The sequence below is a fragment of the Anser anser genome (genome assembly GCF_964211835.1).
Source record: "Anser anser genome assembly, chromosome: 7".
Classification (NCBI taxonomy): Eukaryota; Metazoa; Chordata; class Aves; order Anseriformes; family Anatidae; genus Anser; species Anser anser.
This window is the reverse complement of record NC_139727.1, coordinates 20,898,110-20,921,095: the sequence shown is the minus strand read 5'-3', so window position 1 is coordinate 20,921,095 and position 22,986 is coordinate 20,898,110. Positions and strand designations below refer to the sequence as shown.

Sequence of the window (22,986 nt, the reverse complement as noted above, 5' to 3'; positions counted from 1 at the left end):
TGGCAAGAATTAACCATTTTTTCTTTGGTACTGTGAAACTGGAAAAAGCAGATACTGAGTTTGAAAAGAATCACTGAGCTAAAAGGTTGCTAAAAGTCTATGCTTAAATATGGCATCCTGTGCTTTGCCCGTTTCGTATTGGTATTTGCCAGTGAACCTCTAGGACCAGTCTCTTCTCTGTGACTTAATCCCTCCCTCGAGACAGATTTTTCTGTTGAAGGTAGGCAAGAGCAGCTGATACTGCTGTCAAACCAAGGTATCCAAGCTAATATGCAGTGGCTACGTCTTCGATCTGCCTGGTATATGCTCTTCTGCATTTTGTATTTAAATGCTCAAATTGATTGGGCCTTTCAGGACCTTCATACACGTCACTGTCATTTCAGTCTGTTTTGTACATCAGAGCTTTGTCCACCTGGAGTATCTTAGTCCTGATGTCTGGAATCTACTGAAAGATGTAGTAGGTACTGGGAAGATCCACAGTTTGTTTGTGCAGTCATTTGTCAGTCTTGTCTCTGCATGTAGCCCCTTTGGATATTCGTGCAAGCTGCACTGTTACAAACATTATGCTGGGAAATATACTGTGAGCAGGAACAAAGGCTTTAATTTCTTCCCTGGGATATCTTTGTTGCCTTTTTCTTCAAAATACAGTAAACAATGTGACAGATTTTATTCAAATATGAGAACTTTTTAAAACCTAATGGTTTAACGCTTCTAAATCCCTAAGCATATGAAGTTGATATTAAAAGCCTGTGTTTGCTTTCATCTCTTCATCCTTATAGATAGAGTGAGTGCAGTTCAATTCTTTGGAGCCCAAATTTGTTATTTTGGAATTGTTTTTTGTTTAAAATATCACATTACTGCTGAACATCGGGTACTTCTGAAGGTGTTGTACACCTTGGCTTACCTTCTGTTGATTCTTTGCGAGTGTTTTCAGTGTAATGATCATTTTTCTATTTTGTTGTGTTTGAATTGTAAACAGAAAATGGATTACGGGACAATTGAAATAATTTTAAATAGTGGCAAGTGAAGTGAGCTCTCTTTACTTTTACAAGGAATGTGATGGTAGTCCTACATGAAAATACTTAGGAAAGAATCATGGAATCATTAAGGCTGGGAAAGACTTCCAAGATCGTCTGGTCCAACCATCTAATATTGCCCACTAAACCATGTCCCTCAGTACCACGTCCAGCCTCTTCTTAAAGACCCCCAGTGATGGTGACTCCACCACCTCCCTGGGCAAAATTATTCATTGAGTAAAAATTCATTCAAAATTACTTATTAAGTAATGCAGAATTTCTGTAGAGTACACCACGATAGAATTTAAAGAGGCCACCTTAATGCTGGCATTTCACAAGTTGTGTCTAGGTACGTTGTTCTGTGTAACACATAATTTCAAGATTCTCATTATGGCTAGTATGACTAATATTCTGACTGCAGAATCTGAACAGCTTATGTTAAACTATTTAGATTGTACCATTTTTGTTTTGTTTGAGCAGTAGGTTCCTGTATGGCTACCATTTCCGGTATGCATTCTTAATGATTTAATTAAATAAGGTTATTCACATGGAATTTCTCTTGGGATCAGTACCCTAGTGTATGCATCATTTATACCTCGTCTAAACTAGAAAGGTTTCCTCTGACAGCTTAATCCAGGCTGCAGCCATCTCTGACAGCTTTAAGTTTAGTGTTGGCTGCCACTGAAAATGGTCGACCTGATATCACCACAGATTTTTGTGCATTGAGCCAGATCAGAAAATGATCTGGCTGAAATACTCCTGGCTAAAAATAGAAGGAAAAAAAAAGAAAAAAAATATACATTTAGTGGACTGATTCTTCAGATTGCTTGAAAATGACTGTGGAATCTTTGTCAAAAACCTCACTTATGCTGAAATAGATACAGCTTAATGCTTCTGGCTACATTTTTTACAGTTCTGTTCTTTACTCAAAGTAGCACCCTAGATTAGCAATATAGTTGTAATAAAATTAATAACACTGTTTTGAAGCCTTCTAGTCTTTTCTTGTGCGTTTGTCTTGGCAGATTCTGTGTAGAAAACTGTTTCAGTGTACAGATTTTGTACCTCTGTACTGCAGGAGAGTTTCATGCTGTCTGAGGGTGCATTTTTGGTAGGTGACAGGAAAGATCAAGCTGCTGCTTTGACAGTTAATTTTTATTGCTTTTCTCCTTTGTGCATTAAGCAGTCAAGGCACCGCAGCCTGCCAGTAGCTGTTTAATATTAGATATGCTCATAAAAATTTTAATTATCACCTTTGAATGAAGTTTAATCTACAGTTGTCAGAAAATATGAAACACATGGCACTCAAACATAAATTATATTCTTCTCAACAATGTTTCCTTTCATATAAGGAAAACTGAATTCTACACATTCAGTCAAGGGCAGTAAATATTCTTCCCCCTCAAAATAAAAAAAAAGGGAAAGGGACTAGAAAGAATGTAAGCTTGGTGAGGTTGATGATCTCTCCTATGACAACTAAAATCTGCAACCTAAGTCACGTACTGATCTATGAATAAGATATTTTATATAACAAAAAAAGCAGTGGATGAAATAAGTACGTTTTAATGTACAGACTTGGTAGAAAAACTCATGTAATTTGCCTTCATTTGCATGGATTATGGAGAATGTGTGCTTGCTTTTTCACTGAAAAACTGGGATTTCAGATGTAGTAGATCTGTCTATTCACATAATTTGTGTTTTCTGAAGTGGTAGTTAACAGCATTCTCTGAATTTCTCTTGGATGATGTTACAATAATACTTCTCTTAAAAGGCTCATTAAGACCTAATTCTCACACCTCTGCCTGCTATTATTGATTCTTTTCGAAAATTAAAAAAAAAAAAAAAGAAACTTTAGCCTCCCTCTGCTGGGAGGTGTTTCTGTGGGAAGGCAGAGCATGCTTCTGTGTTGATCCTTCCTTCATTTCCTCTCACCATTTGTGATGGTGAACCAGAGGCCAGTTGAGCTGCTCTTGCCATTGTAATCTCATTCTTTGAAAGCTGTGAGGCAGAAATCGCTCTTTTTCAGCTTTCTCTCTCTTTTCTTTTTTTTTTTTTTCTTTCAGATCAGATACTTATTTACCCCACTACCCTGTGTTTGCTTCAGATTGGCTTTAAACTCTCTAGGCTTAGGCATTGCCAGTCTGCATCCACACTGCCCTAGCAATCTGTGGCAACAGGCAATACTTGTTTAATTTAGGAGGGAGTAGTGTGTTCACCTCAGATCTGAAATTTAAAGGAATATGGCTGAAATGGCAGAAGCAAAAAAAGCTGGCTTTCTCCAGTCATCTCTCACATCCAGAGAAGACTGTTACTGCCAAGAATGAAGAAAGTAATTTTCAGCAAGTGTCAGTCAGAGAAGGTAGGCTACCTTGGGGGTCAGACGGTGAGTTGAAAGCAAGAAAGAAGGCACACATCAGCAGCGTGTGTTGACTAAACAACACCGGTTACTTTGGCCAGTCTTCTAAGATTAGCAGGTTGCTTTCACCAGGGCAGGGTTATTTCAGAAGACAGAATATCAGCTTGGACAGGTTGTCAGATGCAGGTAGAAGTGGGAGACATTGCTGAGCCTACGCTATGGTCTCCCCTTGCTCATTTAGTTTGCCTTCCTTTGCACTGCAAAATCATCTCAGATGATTTCTAAACTCCTTAGTCACTCTAGGTAAAAAATGCATTCCAAATCCAACAGAACGTAACATTGCATTAAGACAGACGGTGCATTGTTTAACAAAGCACTGGTTTATCTTAGTTCTTACTAGATTTCACCAAAGGTTCTAGCTGTTCTATCTGAAATCTGTTCATTTTTCAACCAAGTAGAATGGAAGATAGTACAACATTATCAGTCATGGCTTGGCTGATCTGATAGTGAAACCACAAGCACTCAATTTTTCTGATGTATGCCAACTGCAGATGTACTGGGGACAGGTTGGCAGTACTTACTGAAGCCGTTATTCAAGGAACATTGGTCTGTCTTGGCTTGTTCTATGTAGGTAAACATTTTTAGGTTTCAGTGCTGCTGGTGAGTCAGTCTCCCAGACAACACAACCACCATGCCCAGCAGGAGGAAGTTGGGCCTACTCCTTGCCCACCTGATTTGATTGCAATCAGCTCTGTAGTTAGTGTCAATGGAGTGAGATGCTACTGACTGCTTTTCCTCCTCTCAGAGTTTGCCAAATAAGCATTTAAACCTGGATGATTCCTTCCCTGAGGTTATATTATTTCCATGCAGATTGTCTGTGGTCGATGAGTTTTGCAAGACAAGCAATTACAGGCTTGTAGGTTTTGTTCCAGGTGAGCTTGGAATTCAAGGCTGTTGCTGGATAGTTTCTTTCTACACTAAAGTAGTGGATTTGGTCTCTACCACTATCCCCAGCCAAAGGTTATTTCTAAGATCAAGAAATGAAGCTACGAACACCTTGATAACGGCACTGTAAAAGACGGATCCAACTGGATGAGTAATATGGATGCCCAGCCCCGCTTCTGCCGAGCTTTGTGTTTGAGCCAGGCCTGAAGCCTATGCCCCAGCACATGTGGGGAGCACCATGGACAGAGCCAGCCCACCATGCCCTGTGCACGCAGGACGCAGAGCAACCTCTTCTTGCAATGGAAATGGTTTCAATATGGTCAGCTCGAAAATCCTTTGGATCCTGACCATGCCTTAATTCTTGAATGTTTGTCTTCCCCCTACGGCTCAGACAAGCTGAGATTTTTTAGTCAAGATCCGTTCAAGTTTATTTAGTAGTGATATCAGAATGTTATTTATTTTTGTGGTAGTGCTTCTCTTCTCCTGTTATGTTGAAGGGCTTTTAAAGGATTTTAGTAAATGTGGCACTCAATATGTTGTTCTTTATTTCGTAGTTTTTTTGGTGTTTTTCTCTGAAAATTCTCATCTACTCATTCTTTTAGATTGAGTAGCTTTCAAGTGCAGGGTCTGCATCCATTAAGTGATTTATATGCTTCTGTAATTCATTCTTAGGTGACCTCAGTGTCCTACCTAATAAATTGTGCTTGTTTTGCTTGTGTTTTTCCAGTAATGGAAGATGATAAATGGGAGATATTAAATGTGTATTAAATGTATAAAATCTACTTTATTATTGCCAAGTATAAATGCTACTTAGTTTCTCCTTATTTACTGCTGAGGCTTCAGGTTTTAGTGGCTGATGATATAATGCTTTAGTAACATCTCGAAGTACAAAGCAGTCTGGAGAGCGTTTCTGCTCGTTGACCACCTGTTTAGTGTACCCCTTCTGAGAAGCATAAAATCTCGCTCCATCCGACCACAGGCAATGTTTTCCATTCACATCTGGCCCAGGCTAGTGACAGTATGCAAATCAGTAACAGAGGGATAACTCACTCTATTTTGTCAGATGTTACCTTAAACTCATGTGATTGACTTAATGTTGAGTTTGTGTTGAGCTAATGTAGTACAACTCCTCATCTCAAAAAGTTAACAAAATATTTGATGCTAATTCATTTTGTGCTAAAGATTTGAGAGTGTTTTATATCTTGCTAAAAATTTAAAATTATCCTGTTTTGGAAGATAAAAATATATTGCCTTCCAGGAATAGCAGAACTACATACTTATGTTGAGGGGGAAAAAAAAAAAGACTCATGATAAACTTCTAAGGAGGATGTTCCATTGCATAGCACAGGATCATTGGCTTGACTTTGCTGCGTTGTGTGTAAACCTAATCTTTGTATGTAAGTAGGGCCATTGTGCTTCTGAACTGAGTATTTTTGCATACCAGAGGTCATTTGTGTTTTTGGCAGCTCTTATTTACCTGGTTGGTTGAAAAAAATCAAACCCAAAATTTTGATTGATAGCATTCTGACATGGCTTCACTATTCTTGTTTGGGTTCCTTTTTTTGGTTTGGATTAAAAATCTCATACCCATATTTGTCTTAATTATGTATGTGACTGCCTAACTGCTAGATGTTAAGTCCGAGGGATAAATCTGCAAAAAGTTAAGAGAAGCTGACAAAGCTCCAACTGACAAAGCACCATGAAAATTTCAGTTGCATTCCTTTGTGATGCTTTGTGATGTATTGTATATAATGATTAGAGGAAAAACAGTTAAAAAAAAAATCTATAATAGTTATGTTCTCTGAATTGATGTAAGAAATATCCTTAAAACTTTTTAATAACATCTACTACAAAGTTTCTTAGGAAATAAATACTTTAAGTAGATGTATATTGACTAATTCTTCATAACCAGGAGTATGATTCTACAGCAATAACTACTAAGGACTAATATATACAGGATATGTTGGTTATCTTCTTTCATCTTTTTATACCTTTTTTTTAATTATTATTTTATTTTTCATTTACAGGTGGCAGTATGCTGCATTTGTTTCTTTGTCATTCTTCCACTGAACCTCGTTGGTACGATTCTTGGCAGAAATCTGTCGGGACAGCCTAATTTTCCATGTCGTGTCAATGCAGTGCCTCGTCCCATACCAGAGAAAAAATGGTAAAGACAACTGTGCATCGTAACTAGATGTATTCACTTCGGTACATTTAAAATGTCTTTTCAGGTGTGATCATTAAAAGCCTTTCTAAAGTAACTTTTTTTATTTGCTTTGAGCTGTATCTAGAAGAACACCCGTACTGAGATTTTCTTAGTATTTTTTCTTCTGTTGGATAAAAGCACCATGAGCGGGTAATGGTTAATAGTTGTAGCAGTTCTGGATCACTGGTTTACATTTGGCCAAAAGTGATGATTCCAAGCCAGTTCTGATATGGGTATCTTGAAACTAAACCTCACCTCTTTCATTAATGCCTCTTACAGATTTAGGATTGAATGTGCCTTAGAGGCAGACCTGTTCTGTTTAATGGTTTCTATGTTCAAGCTGAGACATATTTGCAGGGTGAAGGTAGGGAGAAGCTTGCAATGCTCTTCTGCACTTTTGTTGATGGCACAGAGCCTAAAATACTTGAACTATACAGTTTGAATTGTGAATTAATTATTTTTTGAAGTCTGTGTAAAGGAGTGCCGGTTCTCAAAAAGTAGTCTTCATTTTTTGGCAAATTTGAATGCAGTCATTTTTTCCTACTAATTTATTTCGGTGATGGAAGCAGCAAGCTATGGAAATGAAAGTATCCTCAGAGGATTTTTTTAATATATTTTTCTTGCTTTTCCTGTTAAGAGGAATGGAACGGTGTTAAGGGGGCACTGAAATGTGTACACCCACAGTAACCAGGAAGTGCAGCACACTTAGTCTCTTGTTAGTGGCAGGTTGTGCAGCTCACATGCTAGGATTTGGTTTATATTTGATTTATATTGTGGCATGTATCTTGGGAATCTGATGGATTTTGCAGGATTAGGATGACAGATTAAAAGAACTAAGATGCTTTCCATGAAGACGATGAAAGTGCACACCATCAATTTAGACAAGTCTTCAAGTAAATGATAAAGGAAGCTGCAAATGAAGTCACAGATTGCTGGCTAGATTCAGCATCATTGCAAGTACTGGGCAGAGATCACCTTTAGTAAGTGACAGGACCATCTGTGGGTAGCTGAGTATCAATTTTTAGCCATGTGCTTATGACTCAGTATAGCATTAAAACGAACACTGGTTCTTAATTATATAAGCATTACTCTGAAATTTTCATTGCAGTATTTGCGGTCATCGACAGCACTGAGTTTTTACTGTCTTCATTGAAGGCTAGTGGATGTTATGGGGTTTGATTGTTTAGGCCCTTTTCAGGCAAAAGAGATCCTTTCTGTAGTTGGTAAGACTGGTTAGATTCCTGACCGTAGGCCTGTGGATAAGTGTGAGCCTTATGTTTGTTTCTTACTTCCCCCAAGAAGGACTCCTCCTACCCATACATGACATCCTATTAATTAATCCGTATTATTTTCCTGGTTATACGTCTTAATATATGTTTATAAATGAAAGATTAAAGTTGTCCCTAAACTAGTTTTAATGTCTTTCAGGTTCATGGAACCGGCTGTTATTGTTTGCCTAGGTGGAATTCTCCCTTTTGGATCAATTTTTATTGAAATGTGAGTTTGTCAGAGATTTCTCCATTTGATTTAAAAATAATCTAAGTACAATTACAATATCATCTGCATATTTTGTTTGCTCTCTACAGGTATTTCATTTTTACTTCATTCTGGGCTTACAAGATCTATTATGTTTATGGCTTTATGATGTTGGTTCTGGTTATCCTCTGCATTGTGACAGTTTGTGTGACTATCGTTTGTACCTATTTCCTGCTAAATGCAGAGGATTATAGGTGGTAAGTATTCTGTTACTTGCTTAGTTGAACAGACTGTGGAAGTTTTATGGAAAAGCTATGTCTCATCAGTGTAGACAGGTCTTTTCAAAGTATCCCACAAACAGATTTTAGCTGTAGGGAATAAAAGCAGTTCTCGGACCCTTTCTATCCAGGAGCTTTCTCAGTGAGTGCACATCTGTCCATGCATGTATATATGCACAAAAAATATGCTGAAGCATGAAGGAATATAAAGAAGGGTCATCGCTGGTATTAGTGACAGATGTTGCAATGGAAGCTTTTAGCACTTGTAGCAGACAACATGTAGATTTTGTTAAATCTGTAGAACAAAGATGCTTCATTTTTAGGGCAAGTTTTTAGTGCATTGTGCGTTTTCTTGGGAAGATTTTTGGTTTAGATGTATGATGGGCATCCATGTTTACTTTCAGGCAATGGACAAGCTTTCTTTCTGCTGCATCAACTGCGATATATGTTTACATGTACTCCTTTTACTACTACTTTTTCAAGACAAAGTAAGTGGTAGTTCTCTTTCTTGAATATCAGATTGCCATATTGTCAAAGAAAAATGTGTTGAGAAAGATGAGGAAAAATAACTAGCATAATTTCTTCTCTCTTTTTCAGGATGTATGGCTTGTTTCAAACATCATTTTACTTTGGTTATATGGCAGTATTTAGCACAGCTTTGGGAATAATGTGTGGTAAGTTTCAAATATATTGAAAATTTACTATCAGAATTTTTCAGACTGTCATGTTTCTGGTTTTAGCTTTGTGTTTTGGTGGAGTATGTATGTGGTGCAAGATCTGCTCAAAAAAGTGTACAATCCTTAAAATTAATCTTACAGTTCTCTTTTTATACTTTGTTCCTACATAATATAGGAGGTTCCCATAGATTGTGTCTTCTGATAATTTGTTTTAAATTTTAAGGAAGAGCATTTATGTATTGTGCAGAGAATTTCAGCCTCCATGCAAGGTTGAAAGACTCCGTATTGGGCAAGAATACAGTAATAGGTTACATTTTTAATGCAGTCTAAATTCTTCAAAGTAAGTTCCAATTTAAGTTGAATCCATGTTAATTTTTTTGGTTTTGAGTTTTTACTGTTGCTCTGGGACAAGGAGCTAGGTACACACATTGAGCTATCGGTGGTGCAATGCTGATGGCACTACCTTCTGCATCCTGTGACGTGTTTATGTGAGGGTGACAGTCCAGAAAGGAATGAAACCTCAAGACAGCATTTGAAAAATGAGTATTGGAATATTCACAGGTGAAGAGAATGCAAAGTGCTCCTGTGTGCAGCTGGGTTTCATTGCTTTTTAAGATACTGTTTTGAGAGGTGTTTAGAGGAAAACATCTCTTGGCATGGAAGTCATCTGATGAAGCCATGTATGCTTATTTAACTGTTAGCTTTATTTTTACTCTTTGCTTTATGACTTTCAGAAAGTGCTACTTTGTTCTTTTGCACTTTACATTACCTGCTTTTCAAGTATGATCCTTATTTAATTCTTTCCTTCCTACCAGTGAATAGTCCTATAGCCTCTAGTGGAAGGCTTTCTCTCAGTTAGATATTTGAGGCCCATTCCCAAAGGGTAATTTTACTATGCTTTTTGAAGGGGGGAGGGAAGGAATCAGCTCTTAGCTGCCGAGTACCTGTTACCCATTTCTCTTGTGAAATCTAATCTTGCCTCATTGGGTTCTTGGCACATTACAAGACTTCCCTGCTGTTCTGGTAGTCTTGCAGCCATTTTTTTTCTTTAATAGGCTTATACTTTTCAGCTCTAATCTTTTCTTTATAAAGTGCTCAGGCTGGTATTGATTAAAATGTCTATGATGCAGAAGCCAAGCTTGCCCACTAGTTCCAGTAATTAAAATGTTTTGTGTCCTTTTTAACATGGAAAAGGAAGATTGTAAAATGCTTTCCTGTCATGGTAGGACGCTACCCGATAGAATATTGGAACAAATTCTAAATCTATTCAGAATCAGATTTCATACACAAGTATTTTCTTATTTCCACAACCGTATTGAGATTTTTTTTCCTTTTTAATTTTTAACTTTGTTGGAAGAGAAGCTGTGAGATTCCTTTTTACTGAGAACTCCTATTTTCAGCATGCTGGGGGAAGAAAAAAAAATCCCTATCAAAAGCATTTGTCCAGGGAACTTGCTGTCATTGAGATCTAACAACATGTCAGCACACAAGCTGCACAATGCCATAGTGACTACATCTCTGGTGAAAGCGTGTAGAGCTGTGCTTTGGATGCTCATGTAAATTAGCATGTTCAGCATCACACAGCCGGATATAAAACAAACTAGTTTGGACCAAGGCAGTAAGCTAGTATCTTCCAACTCTTGTTTTCAGCGCTTCTGATTATGTTTACTGAACTCAAATCCCACATGTAGTAGGATGCTTTGATCCAAAGTTTTTTGCCCTCTACAGAGCATCTAAGCCCAGGGACTGGACAGTAGGGAGCCATGAGAACTTCCAAATCTTTTGAGCTCCTCATACTTGCCTCTTAGTGCCAGAGAACAAAATTGATTCATGAACTCAGTGTATGGCTTAGGAATTAAGTAGTATAGAATGGTCTTTTGCAATACCACGCTTTGGCATCCAGATAATACTGTAAGTGTGATTGAAGGATGTTTGAAAAGCTTACGTGCTTACAAAGACACAGCTGTAGTAAGTGCTAATTGGCTTGAAGTAATAGATGGGAAATAATCTATGATTTCTTTGCAGCTGCTCTTCCTTGCTATTTGGCTTATTTTGGGTTCTGTTCATTTAAAAGGCTTGTTCTGCTGAAATACGCTTACAGTCTATTTCTGCTAAACCTATGTAGGCTAGAACCAAATTAAACACCTTATCAGGTGATTAAAAAAGAATCAATGCGATTGCTTTTTTATTTAAACAAGCCTGCATTTGTCTCAGGAGGGCATTCCTTAATTGTTTGTCATCATTGTCTGGTGTTCCTCACCCTCCCCCTGCTTTTATTCAACTCCTGTGAAGTAGCCTTGAGGATTAATTTGCTGGCTTGGACGTGACCATGACTAGTACTTCATGGATAAGGCTGCTGTGGTTCGGGATGGGTTGTGACTTGTTTATGGAATTTAGAGTTGTGGTCTCCTGTGACTGCTGCTCTCTACTCTTCCCCCTCACTTCCATCTCATGCACACATTCTACAGATCCCAAATGAACCACAATTAGTGCTTTGCTCTCCTAAATGTCTGTAGTATCTGGCATCACATTACTAGAGAAACCCTCAAAGAACAAGTTCTGTGATGCACCTGAGTTTAGGATCTGAAATGAACCTTGGATCCATTCACAGTAGCTGCTTTAATAGGCAAAAAGTGATGTCTTAAAACAGGGGTCCAGCGCCCTTATTTTGTCCGTTTGCTGCCTGCAACAGAAGATGAGTTCCTCCACAGTCTACAGAACAGTCTGTGTGCTTCTGTTTGACTCCAAGCTTATGTCACCTCTGCACGTCATTGCCAGGCTTCCTCTCTGCTGCATCCTCAGCACGCTTGCTTGTGAGCAGCAACCTGATCTTGTATGCACTGTATTAATTTTAATTGGACTCTACTTTGTCCAAGTTTGTAATACAAGTACTTCATTTGCTGACTAGTGGAATGATTGTCATGATATTTTACACTGCTTGAAATGCCATGCAACAACACAGACTGACTCTACAGGCTCTTTATTATTCCAGTGGCACTGGAATCATTCATCAGGTTTGCTTTGTGCAGATCTCCTGATTTCATATGAATGTTGGGCTTTGGGGGTCTGAAAACCAGAATTCTGTGCAGGTTTAATGGCTGGACTCATGAACTACTTGAGCAGTCCCCAGGATTTAAAGAATTGTCCCAATTCTAAATAAATCTGTGGTCAGCAAAGGTAGCTGAAAGAAAAGCACTGGACAGTTCACTGCAGATATTGTATGACAATGATGCTTAATCAGCCTGGCAAAACAGGTTCTGGGTTTCACCAGTAGGCTGCTGAATCTCTTTCTGAGAAGAGGTCCTGGTCCTGTGCACTTTTTTTTTAAATTTTCCAGGTATCCTTACTCCTGCAGTATTTTGGATTTAGCATAAACTGTTGCCCCTATCAAAAACGCAGTGACCTGTTCTTTTACTACGTCTGTGACAATGCATAATCTGCTCATGACTCTTACTAATTTGAAAACCACAGGTTGCAATTTCCTTTAACTACTAACTGCTACTAGTTTAATCTCTTTGTACAGACCTCCTTGGAGTTTAAGACTCCTGGGATGGGGATCTATTATTGTTTGTGCCTTGTGGGAAGGAAAAAGCCATCTGCCAATAAAACACTCATCCAGAAGGCATGCAACTTCTAATAAAAACCCGCCCTCCCATCCACCTTCCCTGCAGAGTGGGTGATTGTATGTTTTTTACCCTCTGTTCAGAAAAAGGGACCTGCTTATTGGCAGCAGTGGGGGAGCCGCTATATTTATCAAGGCCAAGTGAGCATGGCCTCTTGGTAAGATGGCTTAATAGATTTAGTTTGCTAGGCTAGGGGAGTTCTTGCCAGACGTTCACTGGGAGCATGGATAATTGGAATTTGAGAAAAATATTGCAAGTAAATAATTTTCTGTGTGCAGAGTGCATGGTTTTATGTGACTGTTGAAGTGTGTGTGTGTTATTTCTGATTTATTTTGATCAGCTCTAATGTATTCAACATCTTCTGTTTATTTTGCAGGAGCTATTGGTTACATGGGAACAAGTGCCTTTGTTCGTAAAATCTACACTAATGTGAAAATTGACTAAGGAAATAAGAAAATTGAACTATGGATCAGTTCCTGTTTTCAGGGGGATGAACTTGCACAACAAAAAGCGCGAGAAGAGATTTGGGTTTTAACACTGGGCACTATATGGGTCTCCATTTTGTGGATGGCTTAAAGTAACATCTATTTCATTGATCCTAGGTTCTTACTGACTGCTTTCTCCAACTGTTCACAGCAAATGCTTGGATTATATGCAGTAGGCATTACTACAGTATGTGGCTAATCTTCCCAAAAAAAAAAAATAAGGAAAAAAAACCTAGCTCGTTAAAGATGAATAGACTAGCTCTCTTCAGTGAAGAGGACAAACAGTTTATTTAAAGCATTTGTTCCATTCAATAAAAAGAGGGAAACTTGGCTGCTAAAACTACTTGATTAGTAGTCTTCCTGGTACTTAACATTTCTAAATTATGTAAAAATGCTGTTCCAGAAAGATTACTTTTCTGATTTTTACTGCCATTGCCAGGATAGGAGGTATGTTTTATATTTTGAATCCAGGTGCTTTTGGGTTATTTGCAGTATCAACTATACCCTACACATTTGTTTAAAAAATAATTTAAAAATATATAAAAAACCCACCTGCATGTAATATATCAGCTATTGTTCTAGTTGGACCAACTTCCCTTTATTTATCTTTAAAGTAATATCCAGCAACATCTTAAATCCATCCAAAGAAAATACAGTTTGAAGACGGGGTATGTTCTCTGCAATGCAATTTACTGTACAGTTAGAAAGCAAAATGTTAAATGAAGAGGATTGTTTGTTTTTTAATAAACACTCTGAGGTCTAGATTAAAACAAAACCAACATTTTAACTGAATGTCTAAAGTGATTCTCCTTTTCTTTCCAAGTTAGTCTTGCATATTTTTTTTTGGTTTGGGTTTGAATGAGAATTTTCCTTTAGACATACAAGGGGTAATAAGTGTATATAACATTAAATAATGTAACTTAGGTGTAGATCCCAAATGTATTTGGATGTACAGATTTACTACAGAGTACTTTTCTGATGATTCGGTGTAAAAAATGTGTGAATTTGGGTGGCTTTTTACATCTTGCCTGCCATTGCATGAAAAGTTGGGGTTTCTTCACAACGTGTGTATGTCATGCTTTTCTGTTCCTTTTCCTTTCTGAAGCTCTTACAGGACTTAAATTTGTAATTTAGAACATTTTAATTTTTGTTAATCCTATCTGGACACTTGTAACATCAAAAGCACAGATGCTTTAGAGTGTTCAGAAAACTAAAATAAACTTTTCAGACAAAAATATTTTGATTGTGGAAACAGATGAGTTTGCAGTTGAAAGTGTTTGAAAAGGCAATACCGCTGAATGCCAATTTCTGCATATGATATTATTATGGTTTTCAAATATCCAAGTCCCACACTTTGAATTCAGAATTTGCTTGCAACTGTATTGTACAATACAGCTCCAAAGTGGATGACCAGCCCAAAAAGATTCTTCTTGGCTGAATTCTTTGTGGAGAAATATGTTTTGTGATCCAGCTAGTGTACTGAGAAAAAAGGGGGTAAGCACAGACTGAAATAAATGGGCAAATAAAGTTAAGTCTTTCTAAGATGACTGTTAAATATGCACTGTATTAGCTAGAAAAATCCTGAGTGTGTTTGTGACAGATTTAAGAGCCGCTTGGCTTGATGGATTTGTGTTTTGTTTCTTTTGGGGGGGTGGCGGGAGGGGGCATCTGCCGTATCAGGATGTTTTTATCACTGTGGCTGTCTGAAATACAGCACCAGCCACGGAGAAGGCAACTTCCTGAATTTAAAAAATGAGCAAAGTGGTTGTATTGATTAGTACTGTATTGTCTCCATAAAAAGTATTGATAATGCAGTAGCCACAATGAGAAACAACCGTGCTTCTGCAGGGGTGGGTTGGGGAGAGGGGGAACTGAACTTACAGTTAATACTGAGAAGCGATGCATCCTGCTGTATATAGCTTCGGTAACGTATTTGAGCTTTCAGCTCTGATTTTCTTGGCCAATTTTAACCAATCTCTCAGAAAATAATTAAGTTTTGCTTCAAGTGAATGGTTGGTGTCTGTAGCTGAACACTCTGCCATTTAACAGAAGATAATTCTTTTTTTATTAAAGTACAGGCTGATTTTGAGATGGGCTCATAAACTGTATCAACAGTTAGTTTTCCTTTGTTCCAAAACATGGAGACTAAAAGCAAAAAATGGGGTTTGTACTCGTTCTTGCTTGTGCATATGGATGGGAGAAGCCCTCTGTTCATCCATGTTCTTGTAAACCTAAAGTGAGAAGCTATTATCTCCACACAATAAATACATTAAGTACTCCTCTGAGATACAAGTTTTTTAAAGGGAATATTTTGATAATGGGTCTGTTTCTCTATTTAGAGCACTGCTATGTGATTAGTCTATCAGAAATGTCACTAAATGGTTTGTGAATTTCATTTAATCACTTTTTAATGCCACAGAACAGTGGGCTGCCTACTTGCTTTCTCTATCCTCTGGCATTATTAGCTTTTGCATATCCAGATAGGATTGTATAGCTTTTAAAGTGACATTGAAAAGATACTGCACAGGCATTGCTTTTCTTTCTGCAAGCACGTTCCTCTGGAGAAGTACTGTGCTTAAATAATTGACATTTTTGTACTTCCACCGTAGCACATGAGTAAGTTGGGATTTTACTTTGCTTTCCCCCTTTCTTTTGGTTTCTGAAGGAGTGCAAAATGTGACCAGTTTTGAACAGCTTGTCTCTATGGTTGCTGTTTGGGGTAGGGCCATTTATTTGTGCACCCCCAAAAAAATGTGGATATGGTGTGAACCATCTTGCTTAATAGAATTTGGAAGTTCTCTGCTTAGATGATGTAGTCCTTCCTCTTTTATGGAAGAAATAAAGATGCTACAGACAACGCTCCTCTTTCCATGGTTGTTTCTTAGGATTTTCTGGTTCTTGAATTGAAGCTTTTGATGACTCCACAGCTGGCCATTCAGTGCTTCTCCAATTTCTGGGGCCAGAGAATTGAGCAAATAGTTGTGTAGTGATAGCCAATATTGATCAAATGCTTTAGATATATACAATTTAAAATCTTATATATTGTGGCAGAGTACATACAGAAAGCACCTCTGGTACTTTCTGTATGAGAAGTGCATAAACACTGGATTGGGTGTAATGGAGACTGCAAATAAGTATTACATTATGCTCCTTTCTGATGTCTGAACATTTTGAAACAAGTTACCTATTAATTCCTCTCCAGATTTACATTCCAAAGTGTGTAAAGGGCACACATTACTTTCTGTACAATAGTGTAGGAGTACTTTTCACAAGTTTCAGATATTAAATATATATATATATACCATTAATATTATGCTTTTGGTGTTATAAAACTGGGTAAAATTGGTAACATGTTTTAAAATATTTTTATCAAGGGGCATCTGCTAGCTTTTGTGAAGATTTGCATTTCTTATCACCATCATCACTGCACAGGTAACTCAAATGAGAGTTATGTTTTGCTCTGGCTTCAGCATCAGTAGCATCCAGCCAGTTTGCCTGATGAAGGATATGTAGGCAGCTTTACTGAAGACAGCAGAGTTGCATAAGTGTGACTGCATCAGCAATTACTCCTGAAATGTGTCAGAAACGTATGAGCTCAGGAAAAAAAAAAGCCACTTCTGCAGTCTGTGGGCAAGTAAATTGAGTAGTTGGAGCTAGAGTTAATTGAAGGGTCCCCTTATATTGAATTAATTCTTAAGCTTGTAGTTTAATTAATTAGTTCTTAAGTATGTGCTTTAATTAAAAGTCAGTTGGAACTGTGGATTGGACAAGGATTCCATCCTCTGGATCCCTTCAGTCTTTCCTAGCTGAATGCACTGTGGTAGTGGCAGTCCTGCAATGGCTGTTGGCAGTTCTCCTGAACCAGCAGTCTAAACCAAGTATCTCTTAACAGGGTTAACGCTGAAGTTATAAAAGCCACTGCTATTGTTAAAATTTTGTTGCAATAAAGCCCCTCTTCAAAATTTTGAAGCAGCGCATTTACAGCTTGTGTTCTTTGGTAGCATCTTTGTGCAAAAAAAAAAAAGTTTTGGTGCCATTTTTGAAAGGCAGAAATGTAGAAATGGATCCTGGAAAGGACCACTTTTTTTTTTCTAAATAATTTCAGTGAGAAAATTCTCCCAGTTTTGTGAGGAGATGCATCAGCATGCAAGTTTTACAAGTAGCACTAGTATTGTTCACATCTTGCAGTTTTATCCAGAAGGTTTCTTTTCAGTTATGGGGAGGGGTTGTTACTGCATTTACTTTCATGGCTAGTTACGTTGTTATGATGGTTTTTTTTGTTTGTGTTTTTTTTTTTTGGGGTGGGGGGGTCATGGGGGAAAAAAAATGCTGTGAGAATCCATGAATCTTGGAAGGCTTTCTGCAGTTTCAATACATTTGAGCAGTTATTGGACAGAATTGCTTTTAAAGGGCAGAAACCCAGCTGGGAAAAGGATAAGAAAGAGTTGCTTTATTGAGTGGACTATCCTCTTTCAAAGACAAGCCTCTGGAGACAAATTTTTAGTTCCAGTATCATGTGCCCCAGTCCCATATCAATTGCTGCCTTTTTATTTTCATCAGTGTGTTCACCGTGGTGCAGGGCTTTCATTTGCAATGTGTAGTGCGAATGAAGCCGGGGGGTTGGCGGGGGTGTTAGTTGTTACAAATGTTTGTGGCTTATGGGAGAGTTAATTTTCCTACTAATACAATTCTGAAATATGTCACACATGTCTAGAGGCTCTGTTGTGCCAAGGCTTTACTACTTATGAAAAGAAAACCCCAAGGCTTTACTACTTATGAAAAGAAAACCTGTAGGAACTTTCCCTACATTCTAGACCGAAGATTTCCTTCAAGACCTTGGGCTTTGGAGCATTCCAAAGCATATCGACTATTCAAGTTCACTTTTATCCTTCAGCTAGCTTTGCGTGACTGCCTTCCAGAAAATACGTGCATTTTTAGCATTGGGAGCTCATGTGCAATAAACAAAATACCAAACTTTTTTTTCTGTTAAGAAATAGCCTTTACTTAGAAATAAACTTTTCCAATATCGTGAGGCATACTTACCCATGCAATGCAATAGTTATCTTGATAAGACTTAAGCACTGTAAACTTGAAATACTATGCTGGGTCTGAGCCAAAAAGTTCAGTCTCCAGTACTTCTATCTAAAAAGCTGAGCAAACTAGGAAAAAAATGCTGTAATTAGCATGCTATGATTTTTTTTTCCTGAAGACACTGAGTGGCAAGCTTTACTTGATTTATGAAAAATTTTGAGAGTTTTGGGAACTTTTTGTGAAGCTTCTAAACGTGGCTTAGAACATCATGCAATACTGAACTCAAGGAAGCTTTTGTTTGTGGCTCATTTCCCAAAGGTTTGTGTCAAATGTTTTGGAACTGTGTGATATACCAAAGCATTAGACAAGGCATGGTTGTTTTCTGGGCTACTAGAGATGTAATGCTCCCTTGGAGTTCATGTTACGAAGTTATTTGATTCTGAATCGCTACAGTCTTGGTTTAGCCATATCACTTTACTGGGCTGAGAATATGGTATATCCTATCCGTTGCATTTCGGTATTAGCTTAGCCTGAGGCTTTTCCTTGCTTTGCTAAAGAGGTGTAGTTGCAAAAATGGGGAGGACGTTTTCTCATTTCCCACCTAATGTCTGGCGCAAAACAGCGAGCATTATGATGAACCAGTTTATATTAAAAAGAGGTCTGGCAGTTTTACAGACACACATTTACCTGCAAGAATCAGAGATGATGCTTTTGCAAGTGATTTTTACAATAAAATGTTGAAGAGGTGCAATTAGGTTACTTAAGTTCTGCGTTCGGACTCCGCAAAATCACTTTTAGTAATCTGAGTTGCTTATCTGAAAGTTGATTTTGAGGTTTTTTTTCCTGTTTATCTCACTATCAGGAAGTGAATGAATGCAAACATCTACCATTGTCTGAATCTGAAATGTAACACTTCTTTTTAATGATATGTATAGCTAAATAAATAATGGAAAAGGAAATGGCTATTTCTGATTTGAGCAGTGTAAAGCGCAACATGTAAGATGAACCTAAAGTATTGTTTGCCTAATTAGATGAAATGTGTGCATGGTCTGTACTATAGCCAGGTGTGTGATTCGGTTGCAGATGCTACTACAGATAAATCCACATGCAGAAACTGTGATTGGGAGACTTCTTTATGGCAATTCTTCATGAAGCATTACCAAAGCTTTTTTTGGCAAATTCAGTCACTCTAAACTCAGGTAGCACATGCTATCAAACACTAAGAGATGCCTGTGGGTGAGCAGACAAATGCAGCTATCCCATCCTTTAGGAAAGAGAGGAAAAAAATATTTGACAGAAGATTTTCTATAGCAAAATACAGGCTGTTCTTTGGAAAGACCAATGGCTTCACCTTCCAGAGTTTTGAACTCAGCAGATGCTTTTCCAAAGGTGTTCCCATGCACTGCTGTTTAACCTTGCAGCAGACACCACCAAAAGCACTAACTGCTCAGAGCTTTCCAAACACAACTGACTCCTGTGTGAACCCTGGAAATAGATGTTAAGTGAATTAATGGAACATCATTTCACATACCTCAATTCGGGAAACAGTGGTCAAGCCAAAATTCATACTTCAGATAAGACAGATTTCTCCCCCTGACTCCCACAGCTTGTCTCAGTACATCTCAAAAATGCCTCAGTTGGTAACTTGCTTTTCCCCACGGAGTTTAAGGACTGCAGTCACAATGGGAAAATGTTTGGTGGTGTGTTTTTTTTTTTTTAGATGGGATAACTTAAACTGCTGTCTCCTGCTATTTTGGTGAACAAAAATGTTTTTTCCAAACATTAGTTACTTACTCCTATCTTCCTGAAGAAATGTCAGTGCTTGTGTCTACACTGGGCTACGTCGATACATTTATGTTGAATTGCTAACAGCTCTGTGTGCAGGGAGCTGTCTTGTATGGCAGATTTCAGAACCCCTGGAACATATTTAAGCAGACATGTGTCAGCACCTTTAAAGATTCCTTTTGGGCAATGAATCATTTAAGCTTAAGTGAGGTATTTGCTGGGTGGTAATGCAGTAAACTTGAAAAAAGAACAGCCCACCCCCATCCTATAGCAGGAATGACTAAATGAGGGGTGGAAGGAAGGAAGAGATAGCAGGGATCAATAGTGACCTTTGTGATACTTCCATTTTATCATCTGGATTTGTCAATGACACTGGCCAAACTAATGAAGAAAGGGTGTCCTAGGAGGGGTCAGCTCTTGGAGTGATAATGGGGGTCTAAAGCAATAGATTGGTAGATAAAACCAGATGGAGGAAATGGGCAAGAGGAAATAGGATGAAGGAGGACAGGCTTCATCGGGTGGGAAGCCTGTGGTGATATTAACAGGCTAAATGGGCCTGTGATACAGTGTCATGAAGCAGAGGGATAGTGGTGCATCTGCAGAGTGCTCAGCAGTGCCTGTAGGAAGCGATGCGCATCAGGTTCAAGCTGCAGCAGTGGTTGTTTCCTACCAAAAAGGAGGCAAATAAGTATCTAAACAGAAGGGAGGGGGTACTTGAAATGCAGAGGGAAGAGATATGAGAATTCTGTGGGTTCAGAGAAATGAGCTCCATCTCTCCAGGGCTCTGTGCCCTTGTAGTGGTGATATAAATGGAAGAAGAAAATCTTTGTGTGTTTGGGGAGCTGAGACCAGGAAAGGAAATCTGCTTGTAAACCTGGAGGAAGTAGAGGAACTAACAGTGAGACAGGCTGGAAAGTGCCTTAATCACTTTGTTAGATTTGAAGGACCCAAGTGTTGGCAAGCGGCAAGAAGCAGGTCTTGTGGAAAAACTAACAAACTTGTGTGTTTTGGCCTCAGGACATGTTGTGTGCAGAGATAGTCCATCAATGCTAAGTGGCTCCCACATAGCTTTGCCCATGGATGCTGTTCAAAACAAGCTGTGTGCATTCTTGTTCAGCGAGGCTTGAAAAGACGGTGGATTTTGTTTGCACGCATTGGGCAGGGGGGGATTCTGAGCGCGAAGGGAAAGACTGTCTTTGACAGTGATGGATATAGATTATGTTGTTTTTAGATAATTAACTATTGCTGTCACGAGTTGCACTGCCTGTGTGTAACTTTGCCAACTGTTTTAGCAGCTCAGATTAAAAAAAATACTTTCACAGGGATTTTGTTCCTTATTTGCACTGATGAGGCACCTCCAACCAAGATGACATAAACCAATCCTCTGAACGCTTAGAAGCAGTTGTTATCCTGTGTGTACTGCTTTGGCTGCCAGTTGCAAAATGCAGTGATTGTTACTGAGAGCCATTTCTAAAAAGGTTGTGCTGCTCTCGTGTTAGGGAATGGCTTTCCAGAAAGAGTCTGCTGTAGCGGGGGAATTTCATTTATGTGGGGATAATAGTAACAGGCTCCTTTTTTGAACTCTCTCATGAGCTCATTCCAATTGCACGATTAAAAAGAAAATTTATTTTGTTCCCTCCTTCTTCCTCCTTCAAAGCTTTAAGATGTCCTCTTGTATACCCCATCTACGTATATAACAGAACTTCTATATGCAGAAGAGCTCAGGCTCCCCTACATAGGTTGTCATGCTGGAAGAGGTCAGCAATTTCCATGCATTGAAAAGGTTTTGTTCTTTTCAGTGGGTGACAGTCCAAATCTCCCCACTGCTGACAAGTGCAGAGCTTGCTCTGCTGATTCATGATGCTGATCAGAGAACTTGTCGATCAACCCTTGCAAGTGTCCAAGATTTTATTTTCCAACTTCCCACAGTACTCAGAAAGTAATGCTGCGGGGACCTCCTCTACAGAGAAGAGAGAAAGGAGCAGCTAGCCTAGTGTTCTCATCTCATAGGAACTGGGAGCCCCTCTAAAGCATGGGGATCAGCCTTTCTTTAAAAGATATTAATACTCTGCTCTTTGTCTGAAAATGTTGTAGAAAATAGCAAGATAATGCAATAAAAGTTGTTAGTGTATGAACAGTACAAAACTTGGGAGATGGGGATCTAGTTATCTTACAAAGCTTATTCTCACGGGTTTTTGACTACATTCCTCTTAAAACAAACAAACAAAACTACAGCCTACCTTTGTTCTTCATGGCACTCTGTTCCAGGGCTTCCCCATTTTACTGCTAGAAAGCTTGCCTGAAACCTAAATCTTCCTTGATGCAGCTGATGCTGCTTCTTCTTCCTTTACATGTTTGAAGCTGGCTACTGTGTTCCCCTCTGTCCTCCCTGCGGGTCTCCAGTGCTGGAATAGTTTCCAAAAATTAGCCTCTTTTTTTTCATTGCTTCTGTTCAGGACACTCATCGCCAAACAGGTCATCAAATCCTCATGAGTTTGAGGGCATGCATTCATTTAGGGCTCCTCTCCAAAGTGACGTTATTCTCCAGGCTTGATCTCAACAGGTGGATTTGGTATTACAGCCCTATTCTGGTGATTATCAGTGAGGAGCAAAGGGCTGTGAGCTGGGACTGAGCATCCTGTTATTATCCAGCTGTTGTTATCCAGCTACCAGTAAGTCCCAGTCCATTGAAGTTTGTTTCTCTTATATCTGTTTTTGCCTCATCTTGCCAAGATCAGTACAGTGAAGGGATGTTTCATTCTTCCAGTGCAAACGAGACCTTTCCCATGTGTGTTTTCTCTGTCTACGCTGTGAGCAACTGGGGCCCCAGAGTAGCCTGGGCTTTCCCTGTGGAGTGACCCAGACTCCCCCACCTGTTGGTCCCTGTCCTTCAGGTTTCTCCTCTCATTCTCTGGGACTGGCTCAGAAGCACAAAGTGGAGGAAAATTGGTGTGTTTTCTGCTGAGTTGCCCAGCTATTGCTGGAACCTTTCATGTTAATCTGCATGCAGGTTCTGGCTGTTGCTGTGGGCTGTTGCCCAGTTGCTGTGTTTATCAGGACCACAGAATAAATGGCCAGCTTGCTCCACCTCCCATCACCTTTCAAAAGACA

At 38.8% G+C, this 22,986-nt stretch overlaps 1 protein-coding gene across 1 annotated transcript in view; it reads left to right on the top strand.

The window, feature by feature from the left end:
* Positions 1-14,294, top strand: part of LOC310902822 (transmembrane 9 superfamily member 3-like) — a 44,212-nt gene extending 29,918 nt beyond the window's left edge. The window contains 6 exon segments of the mRNA XM_083844935.1: positions 6,342-6,481; positions 7,949-8,017; positions 8,107-8,253; positions 8,679-8,762; positions 8,872-8,948; positions 12,951-14,294. Coding sequence (XP_083701061.1) covers positions 6,342-6,481; positions 7,949-8,017; positions 8,107-8,253; positions 8,679-8,762; positions 8,872-8,948; positions 12,951-13,018 — 585 coding nt within the window. The 3' untranslated portion in view covers positions 13,019-14,294.
* Positions 14,295-22,986: the final 8,692 nt, after the last annotated feature.